At 32.9% G+C, this 14300-nt stretch overlaps 1 protein-coding gene across 3 annotated transcripts in view; it reads left to right on the top strand.

The window, feature by feature from the left end:
• Positions 1–12336, top strand: part of PCLO (piccolo presynaptic cytomatrix protein) — a 410245-nt gene extending 397909 nt beyond the window's left edge. For all 3 annotated transcript variants that reach the window (XM_057504460.1, XM_036931695.2, XM_057504459.1), the window contains 3 exons: positions 7192–7326; positions 7730–7875; positions 9703–12336. In XM_057504460.1, the coding sequence (XP_057360443.1) occupies positions 7192–7326; positions 7730–7875; positions 9703–9843 (422 nt within the window). In that variant the 3' untranslated portion in view covers positions 9844–12336. The remainder of the gene's footprint in view (positions 1–7191; positions 7327–7729; positions 7876–9702) is intronic.
• Positions 12337–14300: the final 1964 nt, after the last annotated feature.

Raw genomic sequence — 14300 nt, 5'->3', positions numbered from 1 at the left:
TTGATGGAGGTATAGATAAAGGTATGTGTATAAATGTGTGCATGTAGATAAGACATACACATTTTTCAAAGATAAAATATATATGTAAACAATTTTTCTAAGGAAAAAAAATGTGGGAAAAGCAATGCATACCTTAATGGAGGATAAAGCGTCGGAGAGTATGAGAAAAGAAAGCTGTAGAAGATAAAAATAAACCAGTTTTACAATACACCTAGTTGGAGCACTTTAGCTAAAGAGATAGCAAGACACAATTTTGTTAAAGTGGAATTAACAATAAATGACTATATTGTTTTTAATTTAATGAAGAGAATATATCACAGTAAATACAAAGGATTAGCTTAATTTCTATAAATATTTCAGCCATATTTGTTTATAAAAGGTCCCACCAAGTTTAAGAAACAAAATTGAAAATATTGAGGTTATTATCATTTTTAATACTATATTTTAATTTTAAATTTTATTAACTCTCTGCTTAAAGGAAATCAGCACTATTCCACTTTCTTCCACTTTCATCTTCCATTATCACTTGCCTAGATTTCATCTTCAGATTTTTCCTGCCTCTTTTCTTTTCTTCTTTTTTTCCTTCTTTCTTTCTTTCCTTCCTTCTTTTTTCTTTCTCTCTTCCTCTCTCTCTTTCTTTCTGTCATTAGTATAGCTTCTAAATCCTCTGCCACACTCCTTTAAATATTTTAGAAAGGCTATTTCTTTTACACACCAATGTACTCTTTCAGGGAACCTATTTTTTTTCCCCTAGATCCTTTAAGAATTTTTCTAATTCCTTGAAGTAGTTTAAAAGGGGTATACCAGTGTATCAATTTATCAATATTTCTAGAAATATAAGATGCTCTTTTGATCCACAGATTTATTCTTCTGTCAATTCAGAGAAATACCTTTACGTTTTAGATAAATGTTATCCTCTGTTCTCTTATATTTACTTTTCCTGAGCCATCCATTATATCAGATCATATTTTTCAGTTCTACACATCTATCCTTGTTCACTATTTACAATTTTCCTTTCTATATTATCCTAAGCCTTTCTTCCCTCTGTGTCAATAATAGTGATTTCTATCTTCTTTAATTCTGTTCCATAATGTTTCTAATTCACTGATAGTTTTAAAATGGGATATTTGTGTTTTACCCTGTAATCCCCATTTCACCTCATCTATTATTTCGTCATTTCATTTTTGAACTTTGACCTCTACATTCCTTCATCCCTTCTTCCTCTTCTTTCTATTCTAATATTGTAGGTAAGTGCCATATTATAGGAAAAATATCTTCTCTAGTTTGGATTAACTTATTCTTTTAACACAACCAAGCATAAGTTTCAAGACACTGAGACAGGTCAAACATTTTTCTACTGCCCGTTTACTCTCTTCTAAATCAAAGTACAAAATATCCTCATGAGACCTCTCTCTGTGTGTTGTCTTTTCTGGTTCAAAGGCTCAAGCAGACCTGGAGCTGCTGGTCCTACCCTTGTGAGACGGTGGACACAGAGGTTTCTGTCCTCATCCAGGCACCTGCTTTACATGACAAAGGCATTTGAAATGTAAGGAAGGGCTGTCATTGTTAGTGGTGACTCACAATTCCAGTAACTGTCCTTTGAGACCACCTCAGTAGATGGGCCTCTTTCCTCCTCTAGTAGAATCATTGAAAAGTAAGCTGAAGCAACCTTTGAACAGGAGAAATGTATCAAGAACTTCACAAGCACCACACTGTGAAGCATGTGAATTCAGCCTCCCAAGAAAGAAGCAAGCAATGTGATGACCTGAGAACTTTAATTAGCAAGTTTTTAATTCCACCTTTCTTCCCAAATGTGAAGGTGGAAAACAACCACAAATTTCACGTTTGGCGTGTTGGAGTTTTAAGGCCAATAAAAGAGGAATATGACCCTTAAAAGTGAATTTCTCTCAGAAAAATGTGTCCTACTCTTTCATTCATCATGCTCATTTGTGTGGTCAGTTCCGTTCACGGCTTCTCTTGGCTGCAAATGGCGTTAAGTGAATTTTCCTTGACTCTTTCCTTACCATTTTGGAATCCTCTTTTTCCCCCTATCCCAGGTATGGTTTGAGAGATGGAGCAATACTTCTATCCACTTTTGTATAGCTTTGGAGGAAAGACAGAGCTGTTTTGTATGTAGATTTGCCACCCTATTTGACAAGGGTTTGCTTTCTCCTTTGAGATTTGATTAAATGCTTTTCTTTTTTTTGCCAGCATTCACTCCATCCAGCCAAGATAGGTCTTATTCCTATGAAAAGATACTGTCAGCTTTGGATTTTTCTCCTACTTCATCTTGGAGTTTCAGGCAATAGGGTGCCTGGGCTGTTTTTTGTGATTCTACTGAAACCCTCAGATCCTCCTAGTGATCAGTTAAAGCTGCCATTCTGAAGGGTTTAGTATGACTTTCCTGAGGCTGCCTACCCTCATTGTTCATCCACTTCTCTGTGGTGGGGAGTTCCTAAAATACTCAGGGCTTTATCAACTCATCCCTCTTCCCCAGCAAGATATGGTGATCTGTAAGGTGTGGTCAGAAATGCTGCAAAGCAATCTGCCCCAAACCTACCTTTCCATTCCTAGACACCCGTTTTGGGATTTTCTGGCAGGAGGCTGTAGCCTATTCCTTGTTTGATTGTAACCTGCTGAATATTTTCCTAAATTTTACTTTTTCCCCTTAACTACTCTAGATATTAAAGAAAAGAGATTCTAAGATGTGTCCTATTTTCTCATTTTTATATAGAAGATTCATTTTCCTTTGAAGGTTTTAAAAATAAAACAGACTGATTTGAAGGGGCTTGTTTATACTTATTTAAAATGGTTAAATAATCAAAACTGGATGCTCACTTGAAAGTACAAAGTAATAGATTATATTTTTCCATTTCTATCTGTCAAGAACAGAATGTGAGTGTATAGTTGCAGTGTATATTTATGACAGTAAAATGTTCATACCAAATCATTGAGAGGTGACACAGTTAAGAGACCATATGTCATTTCTAAATAATAACGTTAAGAGGCCACATGTCATTGGCAAAATTCACTAATGGTTTTTCTATTTTGTAGATACTATTTGACATACCAGAATTTTGGTTCATGAATTTTATGAACTATTTTTCTATTCTCTACCTCATTAATTTTAGTGTATATATCCTTTTCTTCCTTATATTTTCTTTTTTTTTTTTTTACTTTGCTGCTGTTTTTTGCAGCTTCTGGAGTTGGAAGTTTAAATCAATTATATTTTTTTAAATTTTTGTTGATTGAATGTCAATGCATATGCATTTTCTTCTGATCATTGCTTTCAATCATATAGTTGTTTAAGGCTATTGATTGTCATCTGAACATTTCTTTAACTCTAATAAATTCTGATACATAGTGTTTACATTATCATTATTTTTCAGAACTTATGTATTTTTTTGTATTTTGGCATTCACCCAAGAATTGTTTAATTGAAGGCTTCTTTTTGTGATCAGTGTTTTTAATAGCTTCATTTTCTAGAACTTACTGATGTCTTCTTTGTAACTCAATACATGATCAATTTTTGTGAATGTGTCATATATAACTGATATTTTCTCTTTTATCATGGTGTAGTGTTTAATATTTACCATGAGATGTGCTTTATTGATTATGGTCTTTCAATATTACATATCTTTACTTATTTTAGTCTACTTGGCCTGCCTTGTACTATAAATATTGTGCTTAAGTCTATTATTATTCTCTTTATTCTGCCTTACATCTCCTACATCTTTACATCTTATTTTGTGGTTTCACCCTTATTTCAGTAGTACAGAGATACTTGTAATTCTTGTAACATCATTATAATTTATGTTTTTTAAGCTTTTTAAAATGTCCCTTTTTGTCTTCACTGCATTTTGACCTGAATTCTACTGTCTGATAATAATTCAGTCCCTGCTCTTATTATTTCCATATGCCTGATATGCTTATAATTTATATATTGACTATTTGAAACAAAACTACATTGTAGCATAAACTTAAGCTTTGCTTAATGAGCCAATCTCAAAGTCTTTTTAAAAATAGGCTAGCTTAATCTATTCATGTTTGTTGATATGAGAGATATGTTTGATCACAACTCTGCATTTGTTTTATAATTATTGTACATATTATGTTATATTTATTGTATTTCTCCACTCAGTGTCTTCTACTTTTTAAATTCGTAACTAAGAAAGATTTGTACCTTTATTTTACTGATTTTCTTTTTATTTATACCTTTTATAATGTTTGCTTTTCTTAACCACTTACTATCTGATTTGTCAATCTTAAATTGTATCCTTTGTTACCTGCCCATTATCTATACAATAATCAATAATCTCATTCTCCTTTCCCCTTTCTCTCCCTTCTCCACCCATTCATTTTTAGTTTCACCCCTTATACTCTGTCAGAACACATAATACATGCTGATCTTCTACCATCTATATCCTCATTCTTATTGAGTCTCAGCTTTACAATTAAATATATTAAATACTATCAGCCCATTTGCTGAATTTTCTCTAGTATCTCTCTGATTTGATGAAAAGCAGCCTTTCATAAATTTCTCAGAAATTCAACCTTTGAATAGTATTTATGACAGTAAAATGTTTATACCAAATCATTGAGAGGTGACACAGTTAAGAGACCATATGTCATTTCTAAATAATAATGTTAAGAGGCCACATGTCATTGGCTAAATTCACTAATGCTTTTTTTTTTTTGTAGATACTATTTGACTTTATGCTCTAAACTACAGACTTGATCCTTGAAAGCAGTTTAGCTAGATATAAAATCCTTGGATTTCCCTTTATTTTCTTGAGTTTCTTGAGAATAAAGCTAACATCCAGCTACTGTGTAGTATCTATAATCATTGCCTTGATTATTTTGATTTAACTACAGCTGGAAAATGTGTATTTCAGTTTATAAAACATATAGAGGACAAGTCTGTCTATTTTTGTTCCCTACTATTAGTTTTTTGACAGAAAGAGAATAGGGCAAGATACGGTATTGATAGATATTTTGCCACATGTCAGGGTACATATTGGCATAAAAGTCTAAATTAATTTAATCAAACAGTTAATCAAGGAAAGAAATACATCAAAACAACATATTCTGAAAGTGAAAAATTAAATCAAAATGACTAAATAACTGAAATATAATCTTTTTATAATTTTGCACATAATGCTTTGCTATTTCAGTTTCCTCTCAAAGATCACTCAGCTGTATTCTCCAAAGGTCATTCTCAAAGCATGGTTCAGAAATCCCTTGGGTCACCAAGACTATTTAAGGGCATCTGTGAGATCAAATTATTTTTTAAGTGTACAAAGAAATTATTTACCTTTCTGCTGTGTTGACATTTACATTAATAATGCAAAAGCAATGATACAGAAAACTGCTTTTGACTTAGCACAAATCAAGGTAATGGCAACAAACTGTACGAACTGTCACTGTATTTGCTTTTTTACAATCATGCATTTATAGGGAAGGAATTGCCAATTTCACTTAAGAATATCCTTGACGAATAATTTAAAATTGTTGTGATTAACCTCAACCCTTAAATACATGTGTTTGTAGTATTCTGTGTGATGAAATAGGAAATACACAAAAGCATTGCTGCTGCACACAAAATATGGTGGTTAAGTTGAAGAAATATTTGCATGCAATTTTTTAGAGTTTCAAGCTGAACTAGCCTTTCTTTTATAAAAAAGCACCATTTTTGCTTGAAAGAACAATTGACAAATTCTGCTTCTTCTCAGAAGAAGTGAGTTTGTCCCTGTAAGAAAAATAATTGACGATAGTTGACAATGATAAAATTCCTCTTTTAAGTGAAAATAAAATTTTGGAAACCTTGTAACTGCCTCTCTGAGCTTGACAATTTCTCAATATTTAAAGACCTTCTTAATGATATCAATGGTAATATTAATAAGTGTGTTTTTAATATTGTATTTCTAGTATTAATAGTTTTAATCCGCACAAACAAAGGTTCTTTGAGGGCTCTCACTTTTTTAAGAGTGTAAAGAAGTCCTGAGACCAAAATATTCCAGAACAAATGATCTACATCCATATTTAAAGACCTTCAATAGATTACTATTTTTCTAAAGGTAAAAACCAAATTCTTAAAATGGTGCCAATTAGCAATATGCTCTAATCATATGGACATTTATTTTTTCTTTAATGCCATGATGTTCCCTTTTGTGAACACAATATTCCTTCTCTTTTGTAAGTACTTACCATCAATTTCACCTAGTTACTTCTTTCTCATCCTTCTGGTTTCAGCTTAAGCAGCACTTCCCCAGGCTCTCTTGTAACCATGCTTTTGTACTTCATAACCTTTTCTCACTTTATAATTATACATTTATTGGTGAAAACATTTCATTCATGGATTTCTTCTCAATAGACAAAAAAACATAAAACCAATAAACATGTGTTTTGGCTCACCATTGTATGCATTCTCCCTAACAGAGTGCTTATCATTGACGTTAGTGTGGGAATAAATATTTGTTGATGAATGAACAAGTGGATGAACATATGCGTTGATAGAGGAAAGGGGGAAATAATAAAGAATATTACATAACATGAATAGCATCTTTAGTAATGTATAAAGATCCAAGATAAACACTAGAAAGAAATACACTGATTCATTTACATCTCTCATTGTATCTTCCCTTGTGCCATTTTATTACTACATATTCTTCTTGGCTATTTCCTTTACAAAGGAAATAGAAAGGAATCCAAAATAATATAAAATGACATTAGCAGTGTTAGTAAGTGTTCTTGAGCAAGTCTGGTCATGAGCAATTGTTGGCAAACAATTTCTTGTATTTCACATGACTTGTTATTTCCTATAAATTATATTGGAATTCCATTGTTTGTATGTATTTTCTGTCTTCCTGTAGTCTGCTCTATTACCTCTTTTGTCCTAAAAAATCTACAGTTGAGTAACACTTGTCTACTTGCATTTCCTCCATACCTCCATTCTTACTAGCTTATCATACTCACCATACTTTGTCATAGTGTGTAATTTATCAGTCTTCCCATAAGACCTTTCACTCCTTAAGAGCTTGGACTGTATTTCATGTACCTGTGTATCTGCAGGATACAATAATGTGTTTAGCACTTGATAAACACTCTAATAAATGTATGAATGAATTATTGAAGTAAACATTTCATAAATGGCATTACATATTCCGTAAAATTTTTATTAAATTCTTCCAGTTAAAACTCAGGTAATGGGAGAAATCAAGATTGCATTGAAGAAGGAAATGAAGACAGACGGTGAACAACTAATAGTTGAAATTCTCCAATGCAGAAATATCACCTACAAATTTAAATCTCCTGATCACTTACCAGGTATGTAATTTTTTTATAATAACAGTATAGGAATTTTTCAGGTATATGCACTAAATAGTTTAGAAAATGTAAACTAAAATTTGATAATATATCAATCATATCTGAAAAATGTGAAATAGAATTAATTTCTCTTATATAGCACAAGTTGATATTTTACTGGTTGTTAACTAGATTTTCAACATGTAAACTTAAAATGACATTTACTATTCAACATGGAAAACAAATTTAACTTGCCAAGAAAATTGATGTATCTTTTAATCACTTTATGTTGTCTGAAATAAACACAGTCTGCAGGCTTGCAGGCTTTTGTATAAAATGTAGGTGAGCTTTCAGGTTACAATTATAATTCAGCAGAAAATTATATGATTAATGGGCACTTGACAAGATGAATTCTTATTTTCAGATTTATATGTAAAAATATATGTGATAAACATCTCTACCCAAAAAAAGGTGATCAAGAAAAAAACAAGAGTGTGTAGACATGATCGAGAGCCTTCATTCAATGAAACTTTTAGATTCAGCCTAAGTCCTGCTGGACATTCTCTTCAGGTAACTCTGTATTACAGTTATTTTTTAAAATTTTTCATTCATATAGTATTTATTTTCCATCCAGCTATTCAATATTTATATATTGATCATATACTCTGTGATATTTTACAAGTTAATTAATTCTTAGAGCTATCTTCCTAGTGACCCTTTAGAATTCCACAACCCATCCAACTAGCTAATTGCTGCTACATCTATTCTCTCTAGACGGTTTATTTTACACAGATTTCTCTCCACACTCACGTCTCATCTTTGTTACTCAAGTTATTTCAGCAGTACACCTGGCCCACTGGCCATTAGTATCTTACCCTCCCAATTGATTTCATCATGCTGCTGGCAGACGTATCTTTTAAAAACAGTGGCTAGGTTACATTAAAGCCCTTCAGTAACTCACTATTTCCCTGACTCATTCAGAGTCCATAAGGTGAATTCTAATAGCATTGATTTCATCTCATCTCCTTGCATACTTACCCACACACTCTGAACTCCAGTCACACCAGAATCTTTTCAAATCAGGTTAAGACTCCAAATCTTTGTTCATATTTTCCGTCCCCTTCAATCTGTCTCTTCGCCATCTGTCTCTATCCATCATAATACTTCCCATCTTTTGGTGTAAATTCAGCCCTTCACTGATGATCCTAGGTGTAATCCATCACACCTTTTTCACATAATAGTTTGCTTATCTTCTGAGGCTATCAATCCTAATCTGTCCTGTACAATGATTAATAAATTTACCTATCACTGCTGCTATATTATCAGCTTCTCTAGGGAAGGCCTAGTTTTCGATGCTCTTTGCTCTACAGCCTAACACAGTGTTTGTACAGAGTATTTCCTCAGTAGGTGTAAAGACAAAGAATGAAAGAGGAAAAAGGAAGGGAGAGGGAATAGATGAAAAAATATGGAAAGAGAAGACCACGCTACTGGCATTTAAAGGTCTGCACTAGAGACAAATATAAAAGGTATTACAAAGCAAACACTGCATGGAGAGGATTGATGGACATCAGAATGGAAGGGAATAAAAACACTAAAGGAGAGTCTGAAGTCTGTGTGGACAAATGTGTCATTCACAGCATTAAAGTAGTCAGAGAGGGAGCCGAGAGGGAGAAAGACTGATACATGATAAATGTGATAAGAAGGCAGGATATAAGTGAAAATGTACAATACTATGAAATCCCAAAACCAGAGGCCAGAAGAGAAAGTCATAACTGCAAATGTAGATTTTGAAGTCAGAAACTTAAATGTAAACTTTTAGCCAGGAATAAAGATGACTTCTCTGAAGGAGATTCTGAAAAGAAAGAGCTAATTGTCAAGGATTCATGTTCAGCTCCACCAAACGCTCTTTACCTTTCTTTCATATGACAAGAAACTACTTTGGAAGTGCATACTATAGTAAAATCATCGGTAAATTAAGTGCTAAACAAAATCAATGTTGTGTTCTATCTGCCTTGTAAACTCATTTTTACTCAGCACTCAGACACTTTTGTATTTGAGTCAACATTTCACAAAATAGTAAAAAATGTACTTAGCAAAGTTCTTTTGTGATACTTTCCATCAGTTTAAACACAGGTCTAGTTAGAATTAGCTGATGATGAATACATGTCTTACCTAGAATTCTCATATCCTCTAGGACATGTCTTTTCCTTAGGGAAATGTTGATGTGATTAATTCATGTTATACACATATTTGAAGACATAGTGGGAGTCAGTTCTCTTACAAGGACACCTGCTATGTCTTCTCACCCTTTCTTATCTGTGTTATTTCTTTGATGATCAGATTAAAAGAGATTGAAAAATATACACCTGTATATATAATTTTGGCTATTTTTTCTAGATTTTACTTTTCTCCAATGGAGGGAAGTTTATGAAAAAGACCTTGATTGGCGAAGCCTGTATCTGGCTTGACAAAGTGGATCTCAGAAAAAGAATAGTCAACTGGCACAAACTTTTGGTCAGTCCTACTCAAACTCATTGAAGAAATATGTCTTCTCAGGGTATAGAAACTTACTCTAAATAATTTCACATCAAGACTACAGCTGGAGACTATTGTACTATGTTTTCAGAGTAAACATGACAGGAGAAACAACAGGCAGAATAGTTAAAGCCTTATAAACGTATTGTTGTGGAACATAGAAAAAAAGCTCAAATAAAATGTTCATATATTGAGGACAAAAAAACAAGCCCTGAGACCCTGGATTTCTTGGGGCTGTCAAGAAAAATAGAAAAATGTTGATTACTTAATGCAAAAATCTTGAAGCAGAGTTGATCTGTCACTAAAGGCAGAGGCTCAAAGTTTAATATGGTTTCTAATGCAAAAGTAATCCTTTATACAAAGGAACCTTGGTTGAAAGTCAAGAACTGATGTAACAAATCTATTTTCAGAAGTCTAAAAATCTATTTTACTCACCTCCTCAGACAACTTAATGTTTTGAGATTCTGACAAAAAAATACATCTACAATATGTGTCCAAGGCTAGAAGTAAGGTGGTTGTGTTCAAAAGAAAAGAACTGGACGTGTAGAAATTATGGCTTTTAGACCATATGGTACAGTTTTTCTCTGTGTCTAAATGTTACAAGGGTGAACAACACCAGTTTTGGTATCCATGTTGTAAAAGCACATTTGTATAATTTGAAATTATGTAGAGTGAAGATAAAACTAAGTGGAAATGGAGTTACATTTATCTAGAAATAAAGCCATGACTGGCTAACAAAGAATGTTGTCCCATAACACATAGCAACCTAGGTTGAAAATATCAAAATCTCCATAATTTACTCTTAAGCCAAGACATATTCAATCTACATACCAAAGGACACAGATTAAATTGGTATGTTCTAGGAAGCATGATAACTTGTTCTTTGTGGAACTGCAAATAAATGTGTTATCCCACACATTTCCTTTCTCCAGAGTGATATACTGACAGAAAATTCTTCCTCTGGCAAACAAATAAGATTAATCTGTGACATTAATTAAATTGGTGTTATTTCCTGCTCTTCCATAATTTTAGTTTCCCTTAACACATTAACTGATTGTGTAATGAAAACCCTGACACCAAAGTCCACTTCCCTCTAGTGCTCCATTTTCCTCTTTTAGTGATGACAGCACAGTGAAACCAAGATCATCAATGTTGGGAAAATATGTGAAACGTCAACATTATATTGAAGTTACAATATAATTTGAGCTATTTTAGTAATATAGAATAAAAGGGCCAATGTCTAAGTCATTAAACGGAAGCGTCCTCTCCTCCATCGACCAACAATATTAACAAAGGAAGTAACATGGGGTTGTAGGAAACACACTCAGCTGGGATAAAAAGCCTGGCTTCTGATCCGGGTCCTGCCAATGACTGTGTCCCCTTGCACATGGCATTTAAACTCACATTTCCCCAGTTTTCTTATTTGTATGATAAAAATATTTATCTATTCCTAGACTTCCTAATGGGATGTTGGGATGATGAAACTAAGTGATTATTGAGAAAAGATGAAAGCACATTTCCAAATATACTTTTATATACATAAATGAGAAATAATTATTATGAAGCATTTTACTTCACAAATGTTATATGTGAGAAAGCACTCTGCAAACCAGTGGCAAACATTGACATGGATAAAAGCAGTATATTAGCTCCAAAACTAATTTTTTTCTTTAAAATATTAACTGTCATTTAATTTGAAAGAAAGGTGAAAAATTAAAAGAAAATGATTTGTAAGCTGAGTTATTATAAATTAAATGAATTATACTGTTTTTATCCTATTCCCATATCCTACCCCAAAATAAATTAAATTGTTTCTCAGATCATTTTGAGTTTAGAAACTGCTTTTTTATTCAAGGGTGAGGTTTTAGTGGATTTAGATAAATCATCTCCAAATACATCGGTTGGATACTGAATTTTCTCATTTTTAAAGGAAACAATACCTTAAGTTTGAGAGGAACTGATTAAATGTAAAACATTAAAAATAAAAGAATATCTAATAAATCCCAGGCCATATATCTTTATTATAGTCATAAAGAAATACCAATTCACTATTCCCCCATCTAAGAAAGGTGACAGTCACTTTTTCCCTCTACTTTTTATCCCTCTCCCTTGACAACACAGTCATTTACCATTGATATTGCTCTAACATGAGCATGTGAAGAGAGGATCTCTAAAGATTTCATATTGCTAGGACTTTATTTTTAGAGATGACTAGATCTGCTGATGGTTGCCATGGATATTTCCAGCAAAGTAAGCATTTTAGGAACTTATAATCATCACTCAGCATTTGGGAAGAAAAAGGTTCAGGAAAATCTCCTATTGACATAAAAAGGCTCTGCTATTTGCCCTTAAAAGGAAACTCTGGCTCACCTTAGATCCTCTTCTGCAGCACTTACATCCAAAGGTGTGCATGAGAGGTTGTATGACCAGTTTCTTTACTTCATTCCAGTTGCAATTTTTTTTTAGAATAATCCAAATGGAGGTGCCACCAAAACAAAGATCCTACTAGCAATGGGGCCAGGTCAATCAAGAGAGCTAACGATAGGGCTTCTTTTTGTGCACCAGCATCCCCCTATGGAGAATATAAGATCCTGCCAAAGTGTGCCAAGTTTGCAGCTGACCAAACTCCTAGGTTGTACTGGAATTATTCTATGCAACACTAATCCTTAAATGAGTGCATTTCTTTTGAATGATGTTGATAACCCTTCTTACAACAAAACTATTTCTTTTTTAATTGCAAATAGGGCTCTTGGTATTTTTTACTTTTTTGTATATATCACAGTACATAATTTTCCACTTTTTATTTCATTTTATTTTATTAGAATCAGTTTTTTTTTAATCCGACTAGCGACAAAGTTTGTAATCTCTAAATAACATGTGATTAGTCCAATTACAGCACCTACACCTTGAGAAGCATCATAATGTTTCCCACAATTACGCAGAGTCATCAGAGACTGAAGTTGCTTCTTGGTTTAGAACCTGGTCCTAAAGAAACTTACAGCTATAGAAGCAAAAGCACAGAGTGAACTTTTGCAAAAGACAGGGATTTATAGAATGGTCATTACAGACATAGAGAATAGTAACAAGAAGTTGGTGTTTTCCCTGTTTTTACTTAAAATTAAGGAGATTTGGGGTGACTCTGAACTCTTTATTTACCATTTCAGTTTAGAAGAACCGTATCCAAGACTAAGAGACAGTGATTGTCTTTGCTCCTTAAAGTTGCCCATATTGTAATTAATTACACTAATAAACATATATTTTCAGTATATCAATGGGGTTAATTTGTGGATCACACACATTAAAATAGTCATATTGTGGGAATATTATAGCTGGTAACCAGCTGATATTGATTCTTATTATTGGAACGGTTGTGATGATAGTGGTGATAGCAGTAGTGACAGTAGGCTGGTGGTGATGTGAAGTGAAATAAAAGTATATACTATATTGTGCCCAATTTATTAGAAATTATTTGATCAATGTTTCATTTCATTAAGATATCATAAAGATGTTTATAGTATTTTTTTACTTTATTATTTAAATCATAACTAACAATATTTTTGAAAGCTTATTTTCATTGCTACAATGTCTAATATTCCAAAAGCAGCCGACTACAGCTACATATGTGTTTATAACTCTATGTGTGACAGAGTAATCTCCCTCTATTTGGGCTTGAGATGGAGTGAAAGAAAGCTCAATGAATAATTATGAGCGGTCTCTTTATTAATCACTTGCCTTTGATGTTATACAAGAATGAATGAGTGAAACAGATATTCTCATTGAATATGACACATTGATGTTTTCTGTATGTTCCATGTTGTTGTTGTTACTAAAGATACCCATTAAGTCAAAATCATTTATTCAAATGATTCCTTACCTGATAGGTAGATTAAGAGTATTCTCTTAATTTGTTACCCTGTAAATAACTATACAGTTGGCAAAATAGACAGAGTTGAAATATTAATTTTGTTTGGCATTCAGCATGTGAATACGATTATCGTTTGATCGCATCTGTATCTTTGTTGGTGATGTGCTCAGGTGCTCCCACTACCGATCAATGTGTGTGCTGATATCCTAACAAAAAACACATCTGATGTTAAAGGAAAAAAAATTCCTGTCTGGCAAAATAAAAACCAAATAAAATTGATTTCAAAATAAAAAATAAAGTACTTGGAGATATGTCTTGTTTCTAACTACATGTTGCATGCGATGTTGGTGATTTGCTAATGTGTTCTTTTTTTCTGTCCTACCCAAATCTCTCTGGAAAACCTAATGAACAAATACAAATTCTTGGGCTAAAGGTTGTATAAACTGAGCTGAAAAACATGAGAATTGTATTTAAAAATGCTTGTAAATCTGTCTTGAGTTTTCTCTATGTAAAAATCTGTCTTGGTTTTGTGATTGTATACAAGATGTATCTTGATAACTTATACAAATTGTGCTGTATAAAGGCTGTTGTCTCA

This window comes from Manis pentadactyla, chromosome 7 (assembly GCF_030020395.1).
Source record: "Manis pentadactyla isolate mManPen7 chromosome 7, mManPen7.hap1, whole genome shotgun sequence".
Taxonomy (NCBI): domain Eukaryota; kingdom Metazoa; phylum Chordata; class Mammalia; order Pholidota; family Manidae; genus Manis; species Manis pentadactyla.
The sequence above is the reverse complement of the archived record's forward strand: the minus strand, read 5'-3'. Positions and strand labels throughout refer to the sequence as shown.